The sequence below is a fragment of the Erythranthe guttata genome, chromosome 12, assembly GCF_056151865.1.
Source record: "Erythranthe guttata isolate IM_541 chromosome 12, IM_541, whole genome shotgun sequence".
Lineage (NCBI taxonomy): Eukaryota > Viridiplantae > Streptophyta > Magnoliopsida > Lamiales > Phrymaceae > Erythranthe > Erythranthe guttata.
This window is the reverse complement of record NC_142544.1, coordinates 9,225,649-9,251,405: the sequence shown is the minus strand read 5'-3', so window position 1 is coordinate 9,251,405 and position 25,757 is coordinate 9,225,649. Positions and strand designations below refer to the sequence as shown.

Below are 25,757 nucleotides of genomic sequence, written 5' to 3'. Positions count from 1 at the left end.
GAAATAAATAAAAAAAACGAAAATTAAAATTAAAATACAAAAAAATAAAAAAATAAAAATTTATCAAAGTAGTATATAATAGGTAGTGAACAGATAAAGGGTAAATTTGAGAATAAGAAAATGATGGGTCTCTCACTAATAAAGAAAAATGAGCTGGATCCATCCTCATTAAAATAAATCTGGAGGGGGTTCTCACTAATAGTCCTTTTATATATGGGATTATTTGACAAACCCCCCTCATATCCATTGTACAATTAAGATGGGTCCATATTTTTTTTCTCTCTTTAAGAAAAATCCAAAATAATTTTAATAACCATAATAATAAAATTTTATTATTTTAATACAATTATACCCTTCACCCTATATTCTTCACCCTATATTTCACGATCTTTTATCTTTCTCTGGTTTTCTTTTCACCGCCCAACTTTTCTCTCTTTTATTTTCTCTCTTCATCTTCTCCATCTCTTCTCCATCACGTCCGCCTCTGCCGCTGCAATTCTTCAGATCGATTTGGCCGTAGAAGACGACATCCACAACTCATAGATCCCTCTCATATCTCTTTCGTCAAATCAAATCTGCCGCAAGGGGCTTCAATCCCAACAATTTCAGCCTTCTCTCAACGAAGGTAACAATTATTAGATTATTTAATCAAAGTTTACACAATTGATAAGAAGGTAACAATTATTAGATTTTTTGGTTAATTATTATCAATTTTTTCTTCTATTATGTTTTATGTATTTGGTTCAATTAAGCTAAAGGGATTTTGGATCTGGATTTGTTTATTTTATTTTTGAGAAAGGATATTTTGAATTTGGTTAATGTTTTATTGTTTTATTGTTTAAATAATGTAGACAACTATTTATTCATTATTTTTTTTTATTGTTTTTACGATCTTGTTTTACTTTAGAAAACATAAATTGATAAATAATGAATAATGTCATCGGAAAAACAACACAGTATTATAAAAACAACACATTAATTAGCAATTTGTGGATAAATAATGGACTTTCTTGTTCATTTTTAGTGGATTTCTGCTTTTATTATTGTTCTTATGAACATTAAACCAAAACATAAATCTTATATGTCTGTGTTATTGTTCTTCTGTTGCATTGTACAGTGGACTTCGTTAATTTCATAGTCGCTCAATAAATTTATAGTGGATTTCGATAAGTATATACAAAGTGGTTTTTGATGAATTTGTAGTGAATTTTGATAAGTATATAAAGTGGTTTTAATGTTTATATAGCTATTTATACAGAGTGGTTTTCATGTTTATATAGTTGTTTATGCATAGTGGATTTCGATAAGTATATACAAAGTGGCTTTCGATGAATTTGTAGTGAATTTTGATAAGTATATATAAAGTGGTTTTCATGTTTATATAGCTATTTATACAGAGTGGTTTTCATGCTTATATAGTTGTTTATGCATAGTGGTTTTCATTGTTGTTCCCTCATTCATTTTTTGTTTCAACAAATTGATGTAATATTAGTAGGTTGAAAAAAAATTGTTTATGAAAGTTTCCAAAATTACCAAGATTGTGTGACACCAAGGTTTTATTTGGAAATTGGTTTTCATTTGCTAATTAGTTTTTTTTCTTATTCAGATTGATTTAGTGACCCTCGTCGGCTTTGTTGGTGGTGGTGTACTGGTCTTGCACTTCTTCCTGGACATAGTAGTGGTTTACGTTTCAAATAGTGGATTTTCGAATAGTGAATTTACGTATTTGTTGTTTGTTAGTTTTGTGTTGTGTTAGTAGTGAATTAAGTATGTTTTTAGTGGATTTCAATGAGTTTGTTGTGGATTATGTTAATATTAAAGTGGATTACGTTGATTTTACAGTGAATTTTACAATAATTTTGACAATGGTTTTCGATAAATTTGGATTAGTTTTCGATGAAATAATGGATTTTAATTTTTGTAACTTAGTGGAAAAAATAAAAAAATATATAAAAGAAAAAAAATAAAAAAATTGGACGTTAAAAATCATATTTTTTAAACCCGGTGGAAAAAATAAAAAATTAAATAAAAATATTGAAATTAAATAAAAACAATATTTTGTTTTAACATTGTAATTAAAAAATAAAAAAAAAAGAATAAAAAAACCTATTTTTTTTGAAATCGAATAATAAAAAAAACGTAAATCATATATAATAGTATGATATGATTTGTTGTTGATTTCAATAAATGTGAGAAGTTATTTTGGAGAAAGAGAGTATGCTAGGGGCATTTCAGATAATTTAAGTTAAATGGACTTATGTCAAATATCAATTATTAAAAATGGATTTATAATACAGTCAAAATTGAATAAGGGGTATTTGTCAAATAGCCCCTTTATATATATATATATATATATATTTGTTTTAAGTTGGAAAGGTTATAAAAATACATTTAATCTAGGGTTTTTTGTGATAAAGTCCCCAACCATACACCTTTATTATTCTAGGTTTAGGGGCTATATATCTTTCACCAATAAGCCCATCCCTTTAATATTTATTATAAATAAAGAAAACATTCATGTATATGCCAATATTACCCTCAACCCTTTATACCCAATTTTTAATATTCTCCAATTTCATCCTTAAGGTTTAATCTCAATTTGACCCCAAATTTCACAATTTATTCAATTTTGACCCCAATTTTTTTTTTTCAAAAATTGTTTTTTTTTCAAAAACAAAAAAAATCCGGCCGGGTTCCGGCGTTGGCCGGCAGTCAACACCGATCTACGGCAGTCAACGCCGGTCTCCGATGTTGACTTTTTTTTTTTCTTTCGGATTTTTTCGCCGGTTTCCTGCATTGACCGGCGGTCAACGCCAGTCTCCGGCGTTGACTTTATCGGATTTTTTTTTCTTTTCTTTTTTCTTCTCTTTTCTTCCAGATTTTTTCGCCGGTTTCTGGCGTTGACTTTTTTTAGTGTTTTTTTTTGTTTTTTTTACGTCCGTCGCTAAACGTTGACCGTAATTGTGCTGTCACTGACAGTAAATTAACGTAATTATACTGTCAATGATAGTTAATTAACGTAATTATACTGCCGTTGACGGTATTTTTTTGTATTTTTTTGTTTGTTTGTGTTATTCACGGAGTAACGTAATAATATTACTGTCTATTATTGTAATATTACTGTGGTTCACGGTAATATTATTGTTGATATAGTAATATTACTGTCACTCACAGTAATATTAATTCTTTTGGTTTTTTATTATGTTTACATTTGTTGAACGGTCAACATAGGAATATTACTCTATTACACAATAATAATGAGTTTTGTTGTGTTAATATTAATGTGATAAAGATTAATATAGCAATATTACTGTGTTAAACTGTAGCTTAGTTAATTTTACTGTGTTTAACAGTAATATAGTTAATATTACTGCCAATCATAGCAATTGTTGTTTAAACGAAAAAAAAAAGTTACAGAAAGAAAGAAAAGAAAATCGAAAAAGTTTCTTGTCTGGATCTCTTTATGAATAAGTACCCATTGATGGGCTTATTTATAATATGCCCTTTAATCTAAGTAGGAGATCTTTGGTATACTAATTTCCTTGTTCCATTAGATTTCCTTTAATTTGGAAAAGTAATCCTTCTCTACATAACCTCTTCCCCTACAAACTCTTCCCCTATCTCCCCACCCCACCTCACCCCACCCCACCTCTTCCCCTACAAACTCTCCCCCTCTCTCTCCCCACTCCACCCCACCTCTCCTACTCTCTCTCTCTCTCTCTCTCTCTCTCTCTCTCTCTCTCTCTCTCTCTCTCTCTCTCTCTCTCTCTCTCTCTCTCTCTCTCTCTCTCTCTCTCTCTCTCTCTCTCTCTATCTCTCTTTAACTCTTATATAAACACAACAATAACAACAAAAAGAAACCAAGTAGAAAAAAAGGAGAGACTTTTGTTGAAAAGTGAAACACCTATTTTAATTTGTTTGTTTGTTTGTTGGCTTGATAGTAATGAGTAACTACATCAAACAAGAACCCTCTGAATCATCATCAGACGTGTTTATGAAAAAGAATCGCAGCCGTCAAACAATTTCGTTAATCAGCATCAGTAGCAGTAGCAGCGATTCCGATGAAGATGAGTTTGGTACCCAACTTAACCCGAACAAGAAGCAGAGAGCCGAAGCGGTTCTGCCGGCTGGGTTCCTCGATCCTATCCGGCCAGAAAAACCAACCGCCGTCGCGCCGCCTATTACCGCGGGTAATGCTATGGTTTCGGTGAGGGAAGAGATTAATAATGTTTCGGCGGCGGCGGCGGAAAAAGGGAAGCGGGCGGTGGTAACCACTAATACTGCGGCTGTGGTGCGTAACTGTAAGCAGTTCTGGAGAGCCGGAGATTACGAGGGAATCTCTAACGGCGGCGACGTTTCACTTGGTACGCTTACATATTTCTTTCTTGATTTATTAATGGGATTCACTATTTCAAATACTATTTTTTGCTTACTTGAATACCAAAAAAATAAAAAATAAATAATTAATTGTAAATTACTTTAATATCCTTAATGAAAATTAAAACCAAAAAATATTACAAATATTATTTTTCTTTCTTAAAAACCAAATAATCAAATACCTAAAAAAAACATTTCCCTCCTCACTCACAAACCCCTCACCTCCTCCACCTCCTTCTTCTCCCTCCTAAAAAACCCCAAAACAAAAGAAATCAAAACCTTACACAACTTGCAAAATGGCCTCAAATGACAATAGAATGGTAGTTTACGAGCAAGGAGAACCCATTCAGGTATGTATTCATGTATTTTTTGAGCTAAAACATCGATTTTGAATTTTTTTTTTTTAAAAACTCGCCATGTATTTTCGACACATACAGGTCGAAAATACCCTTATTTTTCGACGTGTATGTGTCGAAAATACCCTTAAGTTTCGACACCAAAGTGTCGAATTATGATACAATTTTCGACACTTTAGTGTCGAAAATACCCATATTTTCGACACTAAAGTGTCGAAAATTGTATCATAATTCGACACTTTGGTGTCGAAAGTGACCTATATTTTCGCCACTTAAGTGTCGAATGGGTAATTTTCGACACTTAAGTGTCGATTTGGTTCCTGTTGCAAATTTACTTGTCTTATATTTTCGACACTTTTGTGTAGATCGATTGCACCCATTCATTTACCACGTCAGAAAAATTCCCAACAAAAGAAGCTTTAATGGCATGGGTTCGTGAAGTATGTAAAAGAATTGGAATGGTGTTAATGATTGGGGGTTCGAGTGACGGGGATAGAGGACGTAGGACACCGTATGTGATTGTTCGTTGTGAGCGTGGGGGCCATTATGTTGGCAAGAAGGTACCAGGTGAAGATGATCAAAGACCGGGAAAAAAGGAGCACCGGTTCAAAGAAATGCAATTGTCCGTTTAAATTGAAGGGGACAAGAGAACACAAGGATGATGAAAAGGCTGAGTGGAAATTGGATGTTAGTTGTGGTATTCACAACCACAACTTATTCGAAAACTTGCACGGACACTCTTATGCCGGAAGATTATCAAAGGAGGATGTTTCCTTTGTTCACACTATGAAGAAAGCAATGGTGAAACCAAGGGCAATTCTAAGAGCATTGAAGCAAAAGGACCCGTCTAATGTAACTGGTATGAAGACAGTTTACAATACTATCTCTAAGTTAAATTTCAGTGAATTGGATGGGAGATCTCAATTGCAATCATTGTTCGTCAAGTTGAAAGAAGATGAATACCTCTCGTACCATAGATCGAACGAGTTGAATGCGATTACCGACTTGTTTTGGATCCACCCGAAATGCATTAAGTTGGCACAGTCGTATCCGTACGTATTCGTCATCGATTGCACGTACAAGACCAATCGTTACGGACTCCCATTTCTTGAGATTGTGGGTTTTACTTGTACCAACAAGACGTTCTCAATTGCCTTTGCATACTTGGACCACGAAAAGACGGAAAATTTTGAATGGGCGTTGCGTTGTTTGAAGGAGGCCATGACCAGTTGTCCTCGGCCTAATTGCATTGTAACAGATCGAGATTTGGGTTTAATGAAAGTAGTGGCCAATGTGTATCCATCGAGTCATCACTTGCTGTGTCGGTGGCATGTGAACAAGAATATAGTGGCCAATTGTAAGAAATTGTTCCCAAAGGACATCACCAAATGGAAGCAATTTCAGTCGAGTTTTTCGGCTCTTATTGAAAGAAATTCCATAGAGGAGTTCAATGAGGATTGGGAGGATTTGAAAAGAACATTTATGGGTTATCTCCCGGCTATAGAGTATGTAGCTAATTCATGGTTGGATCCGTACAAGGAGAGACTTGTATCGGTGTGGACAAATAAGTATACTCATTTTGGAACGTACACTTCTAATAGGGTGGAGGGGGCACACGGACGAATGAAAAGGGATGTGCGTAATTCAACTGGCACATTTGTGGATTTGTATACGAAAGTCCACAATCAAATTGTCGAACAACACAATGACATCAAGGCTTCCTTTGAAGTAAGTAAAAATACTTACGAGCACACTTTCAAAACGTTGATATACAATGAGATTCGTGGAAGTATCTCAAAATACGCTCTGCAACTACTCAAAGTTGAGGTGGACAATGCGAAACTATTGCAACCGAGCGATATGGGTTGTAGTTGCGCCATCCGAACAACCCACAGTCTACCATGTCGCCATGAACTTCATGAGTATGTTGTTGTGAACAAATGTCCTATCCCACTTGAGTTAATAGGCTCGTATTGGAAACACATGAGTATGGAGCCCGTCGCGACCACAGGCCAAGTCATCCTACCAACCATCGACGAAGAATTATCGGAATACCAGAAGCTCTTTGAATGTGCCGATCTCGATGCAAGAACTCGATTGCGCAACCATTTGAGACATTTTACCCACCCAGAGAAGACTAACCTTACTGAGCCAAGTGAAAAAGTTGTTAGCAAAGGTCGACCGGCAAAAAGTAGGAAAGACAAATCAAGCACTCGGGACAAATCACATTTTGAGTATGTGGAGCCAAAGAAAAAAAATCGAAGCAAGCTAGTTGTTCTCCAAAGGTAAATGTCGCTACTATCGTCTCATTTCATTGAAGTTGTATTTTATAATTGTGCTGAGTAATGAAGTGTAATATACTGCAGCTTATACCTGTACTGATGAGATTACGAGGGCATTCGAATGAGTCTTTCAACACTATACCAACTCAAGAGTCAGGAAAAAGCACTATACCGACACAAGAGTCGTTCAAACCATTATTTGAAGATGCAGATGTGGGATTGCCACCAGGTTTGATCGGCAAGAATAAGTACATTGACACGATCCATCCACGATTTCGTATGCACGTTCGAGAAATCATCAATGTCGGTTCAGATGGACACTGTGGATTTCGGGCAGTTGCCTCTATGATGGGATTTGGAGAAGATGAATGGGGTCGAGTGCGAGATGACATGCTACGGGAGTTGACTTTTAGTTTTTCCACTTACACGACCATGCACCGTGGCGAAGAAACCGTTAGAAGCATGCAAGCTATTGTGAGTAACTGGGATGTTCCTGCAACTCGTGATCATTGGATGTCCTTTCCAAATATGGGTCATGTAATTGCTTCAACATACAATATTGTGCTTGTCTACTTATCCAAGTATCAATGTCTCACGTTCCTTCCTCTATCGAGCGATCCAAAGCTTTTCAGCGAGAGACAAGAGCACGGAATGGCATTCGTCGACAACTGTCACTTCGTGCATGTTGTCTTGAACAAGAATTGTCCAATACCTCCTATCACCGATTATTGGTACCGATGTCATGATCCTAAAGCTGATGGTTGGAAGCCTGCAGAAATGGATGGTCGGATTACAGCATTTCGAGAATTAATAGGTCAAAATGTTGCCACGCGAGAGAGTTTCGAGATTATTACTATATCAGACAATGGTGATAGTTCTCCCAACAAAAATATGTAAAGTTACTGGTGCTACTTTCAATGTTATTAAGTGTTGTGTTTTTATTTGAAATTGCAATTTTTTTTTTGTCCAAATTAACCCCGAATATATTGCAATGGTATATGGTAAAAAAAAAAATTGCAATTTTTTCAAAAAAAAAAAAAAATTGATACAGATCAAATTCGACAGCTAGCTGTCGAATTACTGTGTGAAATTCGACAACTAGCTGTCGAATTTGATCTGTATCAATTTTTTTTTTTTTTTGAAAAAATTGCAATTTTTTTTTTTTTGTGAAATTAACCCCGAATATATTGCAATGTAACATAAAAAACACATCTAAGTGTTTTTGGACAAAAAAAAAATTGCAATTTTTTCAAAAAAAAAAAAATTTGATACAGATCAAATTCGACAGCTAGCTGTCGAATTTCACACAGTAATTCGACAGCTAGCTGTCGAATTTGATCTATATCAATTTTTTTTTTTTTTTTGAAAAAATTGCAAATTTTTTTTTTTTTTGTGAAATTAACCCCAAATATATTGCAATGAAAGATAAAAAACATATTCTAAGTGTTTTTGGACAAAAAAAAAAATTCAAATTATCAAAAATATTTTCATTTAAACCAACCAAAATCCATATAAAACTAAATTAAAAAACAAGTAAATCAAATAAAATCCATCAAACAACATCCATCTAAAAAAATACAAGACTAATCCTGTGTTTTTTTCTTCCTACTAAACACGCGTTTCACACCCGCCTGTGGGGCATCGGACGAGCTCGATGGCGTTGGAATTGGCCCTATCGAGCTACCTGGAGGTGGTGGTGGGGCATCCGACGAGCTCGAAGGAGGTGGAAGTGGGGCATCCGGCTCGATCGATCTGACAATATCATTTAGGGTCCCCCACATGACCGTATGAGCGTCGGATGGCGCAAGTCCCCGCACCTCGCTAAGTGTACCCTTCACCAACTCCAAAATTTGTGAAAGTTGGACCTCCTTATCGGTACCACCCTCTGGACGAACTTCATGGGGTCGAGGTCGATCCGCCTGGGGTCGAGGTGGATGGGCTCCATGCCTACTCAGTTGTAACATGCATCTGGGTCGGAACCAATTCATGTAGTCCGGCGAAGTGTCCGCCTCCCCGAGTTCAATTTCAACGGACCTCGACTCCTCGTCCAGACAATACTCCTCCCACCGATCAGAGAATCGTTCGCCGTACGCAACGAAAATTGAGTTCTGGACCGGTCGACCTTTGCTAACTAGAGCTTTGTACATATCTTTTGACATGTATGCACGACCTGGAATGATTTGCACCCGGTTGAACTGCCTCAACACTCTGTCCGGATGATATGCCTCGAAGTGGTCCATGCAACATATCATCCCACTAAACCAAGCAGAATCTGGCATCGGAAAACGATCACGAATAGCCGTATACGGTGACCATAAAACCTAGTAAAATAAATAAAAAATTAGATTTAAAAACCTACTTAAGTAGTAATAACAAATTATTAAACTGGTATGTTACCTGATCGGGGATCAAATCATCTAATCGAGATCGCAGGTACGACGCTCGTTCAGGCGTTGAAGTAGTCTTTGACTGAGGCTCCCATCGGCTCGCTAATGGCCCCTCGAATTCCGTCTTCAATGTGCCACCCGCCAAATAAGGAAAGTGCTCGTAAATCCATGACTGAAAGAGCGTCAACCAGCCAGCCATCGAGTTCGTTGATTTTTGTGAGGCTGAGGAAAGCTCATCGTACAACCGGCAAAGACATGCAGTGCCCCAAGCATACTCGCCGATCCGATCCAAATCAGATACAAGATTTAGGTACTCAACGCTTACCATGTTGCCTGTCTTGTCGCACAGTATAGTACACCCGAGCAAAAATAACAAATACGCCCGAATGGCGTATGTTCTCTTCTCCGCACTATCTCTCATGGTCACTTTGCTAAATTTAGCCTTCAACCATTCCAACTTGACCGCTTTCTTCTTGTTTACATCGTCCGGGTACTCACCTAGCAACTCGAACATCAAAGTACTGGGGATCGTTTTGGAATCACGGACCAAACGCTCGCAAGCTACGGTACGCCCAACAACTGGCAAACCGACCAACGTACTCACATCGTCAAGTGTGATGGTCATCTCTCCAACAGGTAAGTGAAATGTGTTGGTAGCTGGCTGCCATCTCTCTATGAAGGCTCTAAGTAGATGGCCGTCCACAGTATTGTACGATGCCTGTACAACTGACATTAAACCACATCTTTGTACTACCTCTGTAATAAACGGCGCCGGCTCCCAACCTTTCAAAGTTCCTGTGTGATTTCGTATTCGAAATTCTGAGCCGCGCTCCGAACGATCTGGCCCTCCGTTCAAAATTTTGATAATTTTTATTTTCCTATATATATTATTTACATTTTTACAGTTTCTCCATAAGAATAAATTGTTAATAGACCAGCAAATTAAACTCACAATCGGAACTATTATATCTTCCTTCCCGGTATTCTGCAAGAACGTAAACGACAGCAATCCGATGCTTTGTGTTGTGCTACAAGGCAAAAAAATATATATAAACATCGATAAATATAATCGCCCCATATTTCGATTGTCATTAAAAAATCGGAAAAAAAAAAAGAAAAGAAAAGAAAAAGAAAAGTACCTTAGCCCGTACTTGCCCCGACAGCGCGAGAAAACAATCACGTCTGCTCCGAGCCTCATGCTACTAGTCTTGAAACCATTTCCATCTGTCGAAATGAAACGAAATATTTGTTGATGTCATTATAATTAATTTATTATAGATGAATGATGTATTCGTAAAAGAATGTACAGCAGCGACTTGTCGAAAATTCAACCAATTTTCGACAGGTAGCTGTCGAATTTGATTTGAAAACTGAAAACTGTAAATAAAAAAATTTGATTTTGATAATTTTTATTTAATTTTGATTTTTTATAGTTAATTTTCGTTAATTTGTAGTTGATTTATTTTTAGTAAACCTGCTATTAAAAATAACTATTTTTGTGCTTGTTGATTCGCAAAATAATCGAACAAACAAAGTATTCGTTTTTAGTAATTTATAGTTCATGGAAATAGTTGATTTCAAAAATTTTATAGTTGTTTTTGAAAATTTTATAGTCAATTTTCTAGGCGGTTTCTTACTTATCGACACTCGTTGCGGGTACAAATATAATACTCGTTTTTTTTCTCGTTAATTTGTTTTTTTCCTTCTTCTATAAACTTTGTTAATTAAATTGTTATTACATGTTTTTTTTTATACAGAGCTATGCGTCGATTTTGTACCGTAGGATTCCACCTGGTTTCTCGATCATCTTACGAGGAAAGGAAGTCGAATATCACGACATAGTTGATGATTTGATTCACCCTCAAAAGCATGTTTACAAGCCGGTAGCTTGTGCATCATCCAAAGATCCCAATGTAATTAAAAATATTAATTAATATTTTTTTACCACCCTCTAATCTTTCGTGCTATACGCAAAAACGGGCCCCTAATTATTTAAGTAATTATATATTTTTTAATCTTATATTGTTGCAACAGATGTCTGCAGCTGTAACACTTGGATTTATTAAAGATGCAGGACATCATATTGATGTTCAAGGGTTCAATGTATATCATAAGAACAGACTTATTAGGGTTAGTTTTGTTTCTAACTTTCTACTCTCTTTATTTTTCTTTAATTTTTTCGTAATCAATATAATTTATTTTATTTTATTTTTGTAAAATCAGCCGTTTTGGAGGCTGTGGAACGCCTCGGGAAGTGACGGTCGAGGAGTCATAGGTATTATTTTTACGAGTATTTCGATTTACATTTGTTATATAAAATATAATCATGTGGATTTAAAAAAAACGATAATTACATCGTATATATTTCTCGCTTTACGTATTTTTTTAAGGTGTTTTGGAAGCGAATTTTGTCGAGCCGGCACACGATAAACAGGGATTTGAGCGCACAACTGCGCTTTCTAGACTCGAGGCTAGACTGATACATTTGCAGAAGACTTATTGGTTTGTTCTCCTTTTTTCAATTTATTTTTATTTTTCTTATAATCTAGTGAATATATATAATTTACTGATTTGGAAAAAAAATATATAATTTATTTAACAGGTCTACAAATTGCCACCTGATTGGTTACGCTCAAAGGCGTCACTCAAAGAAGCCCGTTTCCCCCGAGAAAGAAGAAGCATCACCGCCTAATGCTGACGATAAGTCGAACTCCACACATAATACAACGTCGGCCCCGAAATGGAACGGCAAAAAGGGCCAAAAATCATCGCCTGTTGTTAGAGAGAGAAATCGGTTTGAGGCACAGCCAGCTGTAAATCATAACACCTCGTCTTCTTCTTCTCCATTACGAGTGGCGCCTGAATCAATGTTTCCAGCACAAGATGCTCAGCCTTCGAACATGCTTGTCAAGGTAATAAACGAAATCGTGTTTTTTGATTTAATTTTTCAGCTTCTCATGCATTTACTAATTATCTTAATTATTTTTCGGTATGTGAAAAAAAAATAGATAGAAGATGTCAACAAAGCTGGACCTACACCGCCGTTTTCTTCACTTACTGAAATGGTTCTTAAGTTGATGGACGAGAATCGAAACTTGAGAAATAGGTATAGTAACTAAACTACTAATGCAATGGGAATCTTTATTTTATCGGCGTTTTTTTTTTTTTAATAATATATTTTGAGCCCTTGATTTTGTATTTGCAGTTTGACGAATGCATTGCATGATTTGCAAAATGAAGAGGACAAGAACACGGCGCTGAAAAACCAGGTAATTAATTTGATTTTTATCGTGAGATAATGTAATATCTCAATTACACGAGTGGTTTATCGTTTCTTTTCTTTTCAATCTATATATCGAGAGGTGATGATGTAAATATTCTCCGTTTTCAGCTTCAAGATGCAACGGATATTATGCAACAAATGGATCAAGAACAAGAAAAGTTTGTGACTTCTTTTGAAGAAGAAAGAAATCGACGAGAACAAGCGCAACAACATATGCAAAGAAGATTAAAGGTGTGTGTGTGTGTGTGTATATATATAGCGACAATGTCGATTATCGATGTTTATTTGTGCTCTTGTTAATTCTTTTTTGTTTTCTTCTTTTTGCAGGAGGCTACTGAAACTATTGAAGGATTACTGAGAAAAGTAAAGATGTTGGAGGCCCAGGGCCGGTTTTGACGACAAGCTCCACATGCTATTACTAACGACCCTGATTTAAAAACGTCTTGAATTTTATTGCTATGAACTTACATATATACGTCTTGCGATGCACGGAGGTGTATGCTTATATTTCTAATTCACAACTATCCGAAAATATGTACATACATATATGTATTCAGATGACAAATATAAAGCTTCAATTTTTTCGCTTCTTACTACTAATTCTTATGCAATAGTTTTATATGAATATTGTTACAAGTGCGAAATTAAATTGCGTGACAACAAACACAAAATTCTTTTGTCTTTGATATGAACTGTTGCATCTACATTAATGACTTTTGTATATAATTTATTTATACAATAGAGAATTTAGGAAATTGGCTAGACACCCCTTATTTTGGACTTATATACAGTGGAGATTCTAGTTAGTAGATGAATATATGCACACGTCCTTTGACCAAAAAAATAATATAAATAAAATAAAATAATTAGTATATACACATAAACACCCTCAATTAATAAGAAAACAAATCTTATATATCACTCTCTCTCCCTCTTTCAATCTCACCTTTCTCTCACCCTATATCTAATCCCTCGTCTCTCTCTTTTAATACACCTCTGTCTTTCTCATGCTTTTCTTTTTCTTTTTCTTTATTTGTTTTATAAAGAAATATTATAGAGAAGAAAAACAAAGATCTTTTTAGATTATAAGACGATTTCTTGGTGAAAGAATCAAAGATGACAACAAACATCCCCTCCCCCTCCAAAAAAAAAAAATTCAGAAATCGAAAACCCTAGTTAAAATTCGTATCGTGTCTTCCGTATGTAGAACCTTCCCATCATTTGTTGTTAGCAATTTCCGTTTGCAGGCTGGTTTAACTTCGTTTGTTTTATGAATTGCATTTGGTGTTGAGATTCGACTCCTCTAGTTTACAATTTGCAATGTATGTCTTAAGTTGCATTTTTGTTGTTTGCAACATGTTCCATAAACAATTTTTTTTGTTGATATTTTTAATGATGCTGATTTTTTTTTTAAATTTGTTGTTTACTTTTGGTGAAGTCATAGGTAGTTTATTGCTTGCATTTAAATAATGCAAGTTCTGCTGATTGTTTTTCTTCAGTTTGCTATTTGCATTTGGCTAAGTCATATGTACTTTTTTGCTTGCAATTCAATAATGCAAATTCTGGATTTTTTTTCTTCATTTTGCTATTTGTATTTGGCGAAATTATAGGTATTTTATTGTTTGCAATTCAATAATGCAAATTCTAATTTTCAGTTTGCTATTTGCAGTTCACGGAGTCATAGGCATCAATTTGCTATTTGCAGTTCACGGAGTCATAGGCAGTGGCACGGCGACGGGCGTTTTTAGAGTATGAATTTGTACAATAACTAGTAATTTTTTTTATGAATTAATTTAATTTTTTAGTTAATATTTGGAACACAGATGTTTGAGAATTTGTTTTGATAGAGAGATTTTTGGGAGATTTGATTTGATTTGACTAAGGATATTTTTGGCACAATAAATAGTATTAATTTATTAAAGCATGAAGATTTTAACTTGGATTTAGACACATAAATTATATGGTCTATTAGTAAAACCTAGGGATAGCAACGAGTCGGTTCTGGGCCGAGTTTGCCTAAAACCAAGACCCCACCCATGAAAAATATATAAACCTCAGACCCGCCCCATCCCGTTTTACCTTAGACCCAGACCCGCTCCAACTCAAACCCTAATCAAACGGTTCTGACCCGCCAGAGCCGCTAGACCCGTTAACATACAAAAAATTTAATATTTTTTAACTTTCATAACATTTTGCTTGTATATTTTTACGAAATAATCTCAATACTAAAATACAATATTTTAAAAAATCTCCACAAGTAATATAACACGAACAACCTCAAGGACGTGCTCGTGGTGCAGCTCCGCTTCTTCACCTGCTAGGGTTTCTTCCGCTCTTGAGCCGGAGATGGTTTGGACGAGATCTGCCCATACGAGGACAAGCGGTGTGGCGGCGGCGACGGAGATGAAACAAAACCAACCGACACTTCTCAGGTAGGGAGGCATGAAACACCGTTTTAGGCTTCCACAGCGGCGATCTAACGTGGCAGAGTGGTAATTAGCGGTTGATGTAGGGGATTTGTGTCCATTCTTTACCTGATAGTGATTAACATGTAGAAGTTGGGGAGCGGTTGAGACGGGGACACTGGAACAAATCACCCTCACAACCTCCGGATCCAACCTATCGTCGGTGGAGTTCCGGTCCTTTCTCGACGGATCCGCGACTATAATAACCAGAAGCGGCAACGAGTTATAAATGATTATAGTAATTTATCAGAAATTGAGATTTTCTATTTTATAGGTTATTTAGATAAATAATAGCAGTTTTCATTTTTTATAATTAGTTTCAATAATTCTATAGTTGATTTTGATAATTTTTATTTAATTTTGATTTTTTATAGTTAATTTTCGTTAATTTGTAGTTGATTTATTTTTAGTAAACCTGCTATTAAAAATAACTATTTTTGTGCTTGTTGATTCGCAAAATAATCGAACAAACAAAGTATTCGTTTTTAGTAATTTATAGTTCATGGAAATAGTTGATTTCAAAAATTTTATAGTTGTTTTTGAAAATTTTATAGTCGATTTGAAAACTGAAAACTGTAAATAAAAAAAATTAAAATTGGAAAAAAAAAATTTGAAAATATTTTTTTAAATATATTGATCGGAGAGAAAACTTTCTTGATGATAAATTTTGAGGGAGTCTTCGATATTTCCGTATTGTTTCTTAATTCGTTTGGCTGAAAATTTTAGAAAATCATCTGTGCGTTGTTATTTCCATAGATTTTGCCTCTCGTCGGGTTTATGATAAGGTATCTCAGTTTAAATTGATCCTACAAACTTATGGGAGATTTATTTGACTTGGTTTGATTCAATTTGACAGGTGATATTATAACACTTCAAATTAGTTTGATTTTTTAATGATTTAATGCAAGATATTTGATTTGACATGTGATATTATAACAGCGTATGCATCTCCACGCAGATATTTGATTTGTTTGACTATAAACGCAATGAAGTGATCGAATTTGGAGAATTCATCCCGATCGTTAGGTGTATTTCACCCTAATGCACCAGTTTCTAACAAAGTTGCATGTATGAATTATTATATTTACTTTGTGACGACATTTTTTTTAACGACCTGCATAAATGGCTTTTTTATTTTATTTTCGTCTCTAACTAAGTATTGGTTTTGACAGTTGCATTTAGACTCTACGATTTAAGGAACACATGGTACATTGAGAGGGAAGAGGTAAGCAAATATTTCAGTTAAATCTTAATACCTCTGTGAAACTGCATTAGCCGTTTTTCTTTTGAAGTAAAAATAAAATAAAAAATTCAACTCAAAATTTTTGGCAGTTGAGAGAGGTCGTATTGGCACTATTACACGAATCATTGAGTTATGTAGCTACATTACGTAGCAACTTTCAATTTCTCTTTGTAGCCAAAGATCATTGTTGTTTTAAAAATTTCAAATCTTCAAATATTGATAGAATGGCAACAACATAGCATTTATGATGGGATGCTATAATTTTATGTGACATTTAATTGGCAATTTACTATATTTAAAGTTGTAATATCATTTGGGTTATTGGATGGCCAGGTTAGATTAACTGTTGAACTTGCGGAGCAATAGTGCGGGGAAATTTTTGTTGTTGTCTAGGTGAGTTTTGAGTTTGTGTATCTATTTTTATATTCTCATCCCCTTTGCTATCTCATAAGTTGAGTGATAAAAAGACAACTTTAATGTGATTAAAATAAGGGGTTCGTTTACTTTCTTCTGTATGTTTATGCGAATACACATTTTTGTTTTCCGTTTATATAGATTAATAATGATGTTTATGTGTGACTTGAGGTGTTAAATAAATCGTTACACACCTGTATATAATGATTATGATATTTTTTAATTTGGCTTATTTGTCTTGATCTTTAGTAGGATGTTCTTATAATTTTGATGTTTTATTATTCTTTTCTCAAGAGCGTACCTTCTATTTTTCGGTGCTCTCTTTTTGTTTTTTTGGTTTTCTTCTCAATAACGTAAAATCCCTCTCTTATCTTAAATTAGTGTGCACCAAGTGAGCTCTTCTTCCGACTGGAGGGTGACATTTGTTGAAGCTCCCTTTTTTGTTACACTGCAGGTTTTATTCAAATATGTGCTATTCGACTAGAAATTTGAAGTTGTTTGCTTTTGCAATAATTATGTCTTTGGCTTTGGCTGAGTTTCTCGGTTAAATCTTGAGTATCTATATTTCAGTTATTGTGTGGATGTTTATTGTTCATGTTCTGCTATGAAATCATGCAAAAACTAGAGATTTTAGAAATCATGGATTTTTTTTAGTTTTTATTATTTATAGGATTTCTTATTTTGGACGTTACTTCAGGTTAATCTGTGTTTACATATTTGTGTCACTTTGCCAAAAATCATATGCTCGATGTTTGGTCTGTTTCAATATTATTTTGCAATAATTAGTAAAAATACCATTAATCTTATTTTGTCTTCTACAGGTTAACCATGTACAAGTGTTCGATGCTTGAGGATAGAACAACATTATGAATCCATTAATTTCCATCAACATTTATATAGTGATGTTTATGTGTGAATTGAGGTGTTAAATAAACAGTTGTATATTTTGTATACAGTGTTTATGATGTTTTTTTTTTAATTTAGCTTATTTTTCTTGATTTTGATGTTGGTCGAATAAAATTAACTTTGGTTTTTGCGTTTAGTCCTCATGTTGTTATAAATGATTATAGTAATTTATCAGAAATTGAGATTTTCTATTTTATAGGTTATTTAGATAAATAATAGTTGTTTTCAATTTTTATAATTAGTTTCAATAATTCTATAGTTGATTTTGATAATTTTTATTTAATTTTGATTTTTTATAGTTAATTTTCGTTCATTTGTAGTTGATTTATTTTTAGTAATCCTGCTATTAAAAATAACTATTTTTGTGATTGTTGATTCGCAAAATAATCGAACAAAAAAAGTATTCGTTTTTAGTAATTTATAGTTAATGGAAATAGTTGATTTCAAAAATTTTATAGTTGTTTTTGAAAATTTTATAGTCGATTTGAAAACTGAAAAATGTAAATAAAAAAAATTAAAATTGGAAAAAAAAAATTGAAAATATTTTTTTAAATATGAGAAAAATATTATAATTTAAATAAAAAAATGCATTAAAGTAGTGGAGAGCGAATAGTACCATCTTTACATAAAAATGTTGGAGGGGAGTTTCACTTGTAGCCCCTTCTTTAATTCTAAGGGCAAATTATGGCCATCCCTCTAAGGTATGACCAAGTTACGAAACATTCATCTTATTTGGGTAATTACAGCCACCCACTCCTTTTAAATATTTTTACATAAAATTTACGTAATTCGGTTATTTACCGAACCAAATCGTATATTCAATTCGGTAAACGGTGTGAAATATTGGCTTGCAGATATTTCGATTCGGTTTTACCGAATTAACATCCCTTAATTTACCTCTGGAGGGGTCTTTTCGTAAGATATTATATAGCTGAGGCGGGTGGCTGTAATTACCCAAACAGGAGGGGGTTTTCATAATTTGACCATAAATTAGGGGGTGGCCGTAATTTGCCCTAATTTGAATTGACACGTTTCATAGTTTGTAGGGTAAATTACACCTACACCCCTAAGGTATGCTAAAATAACGTTATGGTCCCTGTCGTATTGATAGTTACACTCACCCCCTGAAACATAGTTAGAAACTGTAATGGGATAATACATTGAATAAAGAGCTATGGGTGATTTAAGAAATTTGGGGGAGCCATGTCACCCCCTGAAACATAGTTAGCAACTGTAATGGGATAATACATTGTGTTAGAATCCCTTGGATTCTAATTATACGAGAATTAGATGAAAGTTGTGCCACAAGTTTACATATACCATGAGCTAAAGAAGGGAAGAGTCCTCGAAACTTTTAATTCTTTTAATTTGTCATTAATTGATTTATAATAGGAATTATTCTTCTAAAGAGTTTCTTTGTTTTGAAAATATTATTTCCTACATGATTAAGAGTTTTCTAACCCTAATGGACTCTGGTTTTCCTTGTTGTACAGTGAATCAAAAAACGTAGGAGAGCATATATACGAGAGCAGCATGGGATCGTGATTGTTAGAATCCTTCGGATTCTGACTTCGCAAGGAAACGTGTAAAAGAGTTGTACCACAAGTCTAGATATGCCGTAATATAAGAAGGGGAGTTTCCTTGTGTTTTAATTCTTTATTTTATCATTAATTGATTAATAGTGGGAATTATCCTTATACAAGCATACTTATTTTTTTTTATATTTTATTGTCATATATTGCTAGAGTTTTAATAGATATGGGAGTTATTTATTGATAAGGCAAATCAATCTCCTATTTAGATTCCTATGTGACATGTATTTTTAAGATTGTGGTCTCTTGACTTTTCCTTGTATAGGGATCTTATGGCGTAGGATATAAAAGGAGAGCTATCTCAGCAATAGGTTTCATGCGTTTCATTGGAGAGAAAAATAAATTTTTCTGCTCTTATTTTTGCTGCTACCGGAACGTCCTTTTTATCGAGAGAAAATATACAGAGAAAATATTCTTGGCTCTCGTTTTTATTGTTCCATCGTGATACGTGATTTTCATAGAAAATATATCGGCTTCAAGGCTTTGTGGTGAAGACACCAAGATTCAACGAGTATCACAAGTTTGCTTCTTCTATACAAAAAGAAGATCGGTTCTTCGGGAGAGGGGCTTAAACAGATCTCGGGAGGAGATCGATCCGCCGACTGAGGGATTCAGCATTGAAGGGAGTTCAACCGTGCGGAGCAAGGGACGTGCTGCAAATTGAAGATTTATAATTCAGCGTAGTATACAACAACGGCGTCAACAAAGAGAAAGTCTTTGTATTTTGATTAAGTCCTACTATTGTATTCGTAAAACTAAAAATTAGTAAATTTTATTTGCAGGTCCCCGTGGATGTAAGGTACAATTGTATCCGAACCACATTAAATTTGTGTCTCGTTTATTTCTGTTTTTACGAACTGCTTCACGAACTGTTGCAATACTTCACGCAACAGTAACGAAAAACTGAATCTGACACAAATAATTTATATATGCACGAAATAAAATTCTAACAATTGACATCAAGAGCCTGCCACTAGATACACTTAGTGAGATTTTGGGATTTAATTCTTTTTATTTTTTGTGCAGATATGAATAATCATCGTGAAGGCTCATTCCTACCACCTCTCTTGGGTGAATTGAGCTACTCTGATTGGAAAATAAGGATGAAGATGTTTTTATCAAATCTATTGATGAATGGGCCTGGCGCGCGATTCTAATTGGTTGGACACCTCCTACCTCAATGAACGAGTCACACGAGATCATTCAAACGCCAAAAGAGAAGTGGAGTGATGAAGAAGTACGAATAGCAGATTATAATTCCAAGGCAACCAATGCTATCTTGAGTTGTATCAATGACGACCAATTCAAATTGATATCAATGTGCAAATCAGCAAAGGGGGCATGGGATGTTCTACAAGAGGCCTACGAAGGAACTACTCAGATAAGCGAGTGCAAAGAGACTGTCGTTGAAACTGTTGCAACAGTTGGACAGACAGTTCAGACAGAACTTAGGTATGATAAGTTGCACTCAATACCTGATAAAAGATTAACTCCGTTAAATCTTGCAGGTGATGATGGGGATTCAGAAAACAACAGCGATGATGACGAGACAACCTTGAAAGAATTAATGACGAGCTATGAATGGATGTACGAAAAATTTCTTCAGGTATGCGAGTCGAATAAATTCTTAGAAAAAGAGAAGCTTGTTCTAATTCAGGAAAACAAAGTGTTGAAGGTAAGAATTTCTACTCTTGAACAAAATGCTATTTCTGCTAGTAGAGAAACTGATAGTTTGATAGCTAAATTTGCTAAAACCCAAGATTCTATTTCAAAATTAAATACAGGTAGGGTAAATCTGAATGAAATTTTGAGAACAAGTCAGCCGAACTATGGCCATCTAGGTAGAGGGGGTAATAAACTATTTGATGATGCTTTGAAACAGAAAGAATATCCAATAGGAAAAATCAATATTGTTAAACAATCCACCCTTTCACAGACTGTTGCGACTGTTACGTCAAAACAGTCATCTCAAAGAAAACGTTTTGTGCCTATTTATCATTTTTGTCATGTTCCTGGTCATATACGACCCAGGTGTTTTAAGTACTTGAAAATGGTTAAAATAATAATGGCCCGCTCACCACTTTCCGCTAAAATTGATCATACTTTTGTGTCATCTCAAAAACCCAAGATAAAGGTTGATTTAGTGAATAAAACTCAACAAAAAATCTGGGTAAAGAAGTCTGATCTAAATTGTTTATCTGCCATTACTTCTTTAAAATCATGTGATGATAGTACTAACTGTTCCAACAGTTCTGTTGACAAAATTGGATTGGGGCATAAGAAACTTGGTCATCTGAATTTTGATAATTTGTGTGCGAAAAATAATTCAATGAGTCCAATTCAGCATTCGAGAACTAAGCTTACTGATATTTGTCATCGTTTCATAAGGGGCTTGGTCGAAAAGGGGGTTCTCTCGATTGATTATGCTGCAACGGAGAATGAATTAACTGATGCTTTTGCAAAAACCCTTGATGCACAGAGATTTGATTCCTTGCGAAAATCGCTGGGAATTTATGTTGTTTAATCTGATGCAGTTGCATGAACTGTTGCAACAGTTTGTGTGTCCAGACTTGTAACTTTTAGTGGTAGGACACTTCATATGTTTTTGCATCTCATATAGGACCTGCATTAAGCATACTGCATATGATTGAGACAAATGTGAATTTGATATTTCGTGTTCTTCTAAACTTTGTGGGGGTAGAACTTCACCAATTCCCGAAATTACTTAAAAGGCTCCAACTTATTTATTTCTCTGAATAGTCTTGTCATGGTTGGATGTTTTTATAGGGAAAAGCTGCCTCTTTTAATGAGTGAAAGCTTCTCTTGAACTACTGTTACTAATACATATATCTACAACCATTTGGTCAGTGAATAGTTCGAAGCCTTTTTGAGTCGAGTCAGTAAATCACGTGGCCGAAAGCTCGCTACACGGCTCAATTAGAAAGCCCAGGGGACTACACATTGCACGGCCAATATAAATTATACATATGGTCAGTGAATAGTTTGAAGCCTAGTTGAGTCGAGCCAGTAAACCACTTGACCGAACACTCACTACAAGGCTCAATTAGAAAGCCCAGTGGACTACACATTGCACGACCACCATAATCTCATTCCTTTTAATTGCTCTGTTATTCATGGGAAAAAGCTACCATTAGACGTGTGTGTACGCTACCTAATAAGAGCATATTTGTGTTTGACTTGGGATTATTAAGTTTATTGGTTGCATTGGCGGTCGGATTTTTGGGGATTGCGCTTATCGTGAATGTGAAGATAAATCCCATATGTTTTGTTTGTCCATGCAGTATCCTATTCACATATGTCTCTTCACTCATGTTTATTCCTCATATTTACTTCTTGTCTTGCATTAGGCATTATTTAAAAAAAAAAAAAAAAAAAAAAAAAGAGAGAGAGAGACGGGATTTTTGTTTATGTGCCGGTTAAATTTGATTTTTGTTGCAGCCGGATCTATTGAGCTTACAACTCACAGTTCCACGTTTCGTATGAAGTTTGGCAAAGTCTGTAGTCTTTTTTATTTAATGTTGGATTTGATATCACTATCCTTTGATTTCCGCATTGAAATTATCGTGTGGTATTGAGTTGTGAGTTTGTGATTTTGTGTGCACGTTATGTATGGTGATTCTTCTCACTTACTCTCAAGTTTCTCTCTTTGTTTGATCTTTTTGTTAAGTATTTGAACAGATTGCTCGACACATGTTGATTTATCTATGCATGGTGACTAGTCCATGTTGCTCGACACATGTTGATCATTAGTCCATGTTGATTTATCTATGCATGGTGATTGCCCAGAAAGGGGGAGAAAAGAACAGTAACGATGGCATGAACACAGGGGGAGTTCCGACAACTGTTGCGACAGTGCATAAGACATTTGCTGGAACAGTGCAGAAATGCAGGGGGAGTTCAGACAACTGTTGAGACAATGCATCATACAGTTGTTGGAATAGTGCAGAAATTCAGGACAAATAAGGAGGAATTCATTGTAAAGGGAAGATGATTCTGCTACTGCACATTTTTTATTGTTCTTTGCTTAATTGAACAACTGTACACTATCTGCTGAACTGTTTGATAAACTATTGCAACAGTTTATATTTGCAGATGTTATTTTGAATTTGCTGACCCGTGTTCATGCATGTATCATATATTTAGGGGGAGTAAATGTTCTGACCAATCAATGCCAAAGGGGGAGAGTGTTAGAATCTCGATCTTCACAAGAATGAAGTCATTTACAAGAGGAGCTGCCTAAGGATCATTTACAGGGGGAGAAACACATGCAGGGGGAGCTGACTCCGTTGTAAATCACCTGCCGAAGCCACTACTGTGGGAACAGTTGCTGAAACTGTGGCACTCACTATTGCAGCAGTTGATGGCACTCTTGTTGCTGAAAGAGATGGAGATGATGAGTTGTTCCTTTAATGCTGAGGATGATCTTTAGTTTTATTGTTTCCGTCTATCATCTGATTGTTTTATTTTCAGGTTTTTACTCAGCGGGTGAAAATGATTATAATCAATAAGAGACAAAGGGGGAGATTGTTAGAATCCCTTGGATTCTAATTATACGAGAATTAGATGAAACTTGTGCCACAAGTTTACATATACCATGAGCTAAAGAAGGGAAGAGTCCTCGAAACTTTTAATTCTTTTAATTTGTCATTAATTGATTTATAATAGGAATTATTCTTCTAAAGAGTTTCTTTGTATTGAAAATATTATTTCCTACGTGATTAAGAGTTTCCTAACCCTAATGGACTCTGGTTTTCCTTGTTGTACAGTGAATCAAAAAACTTAGGAGAGCATATATACGAGAGCAGCATGGGATCGTGATTGTTAGAATCCTTTGGATTCTGACTTCGCAAGGAAACGTGTAAAAGAGTTGTACCACAAGTCTAGATATGCCGTAATATAAGAAGGGGAGTTTCCTTGTGTTTTAATTCTTTATTTTATCATTAATTGATTAATAGTGGGAATTGTCCTTATACAAGCATACTTATTTTTTTTATATTTTATTGTCATATATTGCTAGAGTTTTAATAGATATGGGAATTATTTATTGATAAGGCAAAGAAATCTCCTATTTAGATTCCTACGTGACATGTATTTTTAAGATTGTGGTCTCTTGACTTTTCCTTATATAGGGATCTTATGGCGTAGGATATAAAAGGAGAGCTATCTCAGCAATAGGTTTCATGCGTTTCATTGGAGATAAAAATATATTTTTCTGCTCTTATTTTTGCTGCTACCGGAACGTCCTTTTTATCGAGAGAAAATATACAGAGAAAATATTCTTGGCTCTCGTTTTTATTGTTCCATCGTGATACGTGATTTTCATAGAAAATATATCGGCTTCAAGGCTTTGTGGTGAAGACACCAAGATTCAACGAGTATCACAAGTTTGCTTCTTCTATACAAAAAGAAGATCGGTTCTTCGGGAGAGGGGCTTAAACAGATCTCGGGAGGAGATCGATCCGCCGACTGAGGGATTCAGCATTGAAGGGAGTTCAACTGTGCGGAGCAAGGGACGTGCTGCAAATTGAAGATTTATAATTCAGCGTAGTATACAACAACGGCGTCAACAAAGAGGAAGTCTTTGTATTTTGATTAAGTCCTACTATTGTATTCGTAAAACTAAAAATTAGTAAATTTTATTTGCAGGTCCCCGTGGATGTAGGGTACAATTGTATCCGAACCACATTAAATTTGTGTCTCGTTTATTTCTGTTTTTACGAACTGCTTCACGAACTGTTGCAACACTTCACGCAACAGTAACGAAAAACTGAATCTGACACAAATAATTTATATCTGCACGAAATAAAATTCTAACACATTGAATAAAGAGCTATGGGTGATTTAAGAAATTTGGCGGAGCCATGTCACTTCCTAACTCTATGTTGTCTCCACCACTAGCTAAAAGTAATAGTCTCTTAGAACTCTATCGGAATAATGTTCCAATGCATTATTCCATTAGAGTTTATAACTATGTTTCAGGGGGCGAGTGTAATTATCAATACCACATGAACTTTAAAGTTATTTTAGCATAACTCAGGGGTGTGAGTGTAATTTACCGTATTTTGTATATTGTTTAATAGTTAATCCCAAGAGACACAATCAAATTGATTTAAGGAATCCAGTACCTTGTCATGCCTAGGATAGGGCCATTCAAACAATGCTAACTAGATTTAGCTATTGCAATATGAAGACATATTAACCCAAATCATAAGAATTAAGAAATATTGGAATTAAAAAGAAAAATTAACAACGAAGATGCTAAATTCATGATAAATGTGAGAGGGGAAGATGCTATTTCACCTGTAAGTTATATATATTTGGCACATAATGTTTTCACTTTACAAATAGTATCAAAATGATTCATTTAACAACCATCCATAAAATACCTGAAACAACTTAGTTCCGTTTCTTAACTCGGTACGCAAGAACCG

The 25,757-nt window shown here is 34.8% G+C and overlaps 2 protein-coding genes and 1 long non-coding RNA gene across 3 annotated transcripts; all 3 read left to right on the top strand.

The window, feature by feature from the left end:
- The first annotated feature begins 487 nt into the window (after positions 1-487).
- LOC148766412 (uncharacterized) lies at positions 488-1,860 on the top strand. The gene is made up of 2 exons (XR_016034816.1): positions 488-625; positions 1,607-1,860. It is a non-coding gene; the product is annotated as an uncharacterized LOC148766412 (long non-coding RNA).
- A 4,148-nt stretch (positions 1,861-6,008) lies between these two features.
- On the top strand, positions 6,009-7,912 carry LOC148766411 (uncharacterized). Its single transcript, XM_088827281.1, has 2 exons — positions 6,009-6,917; positions 7,100-7,912. The coding sequence occupies exons 1-2, from the start codon at positions 6,009-6,011 to the stop codon at positions 7,910-7,912; spliced, it is 1,722 nt and encodes a 573-aa protein (XP_088683407.1).
- A 2,791-nt stretch (positions 7,913-10,703) lies between these two features.
- On the top strand, positions 10,704-13,146 carry LOC105965716 (protein MICRORCHIDIA 7). The gene is made up of 11 exons (XM_012990287.2): positions 10,704-10,747; positions 11,028-11,058; positions 11,160-11,315; positions 11,437-11,532; positions 11,626-11,677; positions 11,793-11,904; positions 12,005-12,314; positions 12,411-12,508; positions 12,608-12,671; positions 12,794-12,916; positions 13,013-13,146. Exons 1-11 carry the CDS (start codon positions 10,704-10,706, stop codon positions 13,079-13,081), a joined length of 1,155 nt encoding a protein of 384 aa, XP_012845741.2. The 3' UTR covers positions 13,082-13,146.
- Positions 13,147-25,757: the final 12,611 nt, after the last annotated feature.

What these genes read in the sequence shown, in the direction of transcription:
- LOC148766411 (XM_088827281.1), top strand. Translation starts at nt 6,009, where the DNA reads ATGAAAGTAGTGGCCAATGTGTATCCATCGAGTCATCACTTGCTGTGT. An exon ending in TTGTTAGCAAAGGTCGACCG is followed by an intron (nt 6,918 to 7,099) that starts GCAAAAAGTAGG and finishes AATATACTGCAG; the next exon opens with CTTATACCTGTACTGATGAG.
- LOC105965716 (XM_012990287.2), top strand. Translation starts at nt 10,704, where the DNA reads ATGTACAGCAGCGACTTGTCGAAAATTCAACCAATTTTCGACAG. An exon ending in CTTCGAACATGCTTGTCAAG is followed by an intron (nt 12,315 to 12,410) that starts GTAATAAACGAA and finishes AAAAAAAAATAG; the next exon opens with ATAGAAGATGTCAACAAAGC. An exon ending in AATCGAAACTTGAGAAATAG is followed by an intron (nt 12,509 to 12,607) that starts GTATAGTAACTA and finishes TTGTATTTGCAG; the next exon opens with TTTGACGAATGCATTGCATG.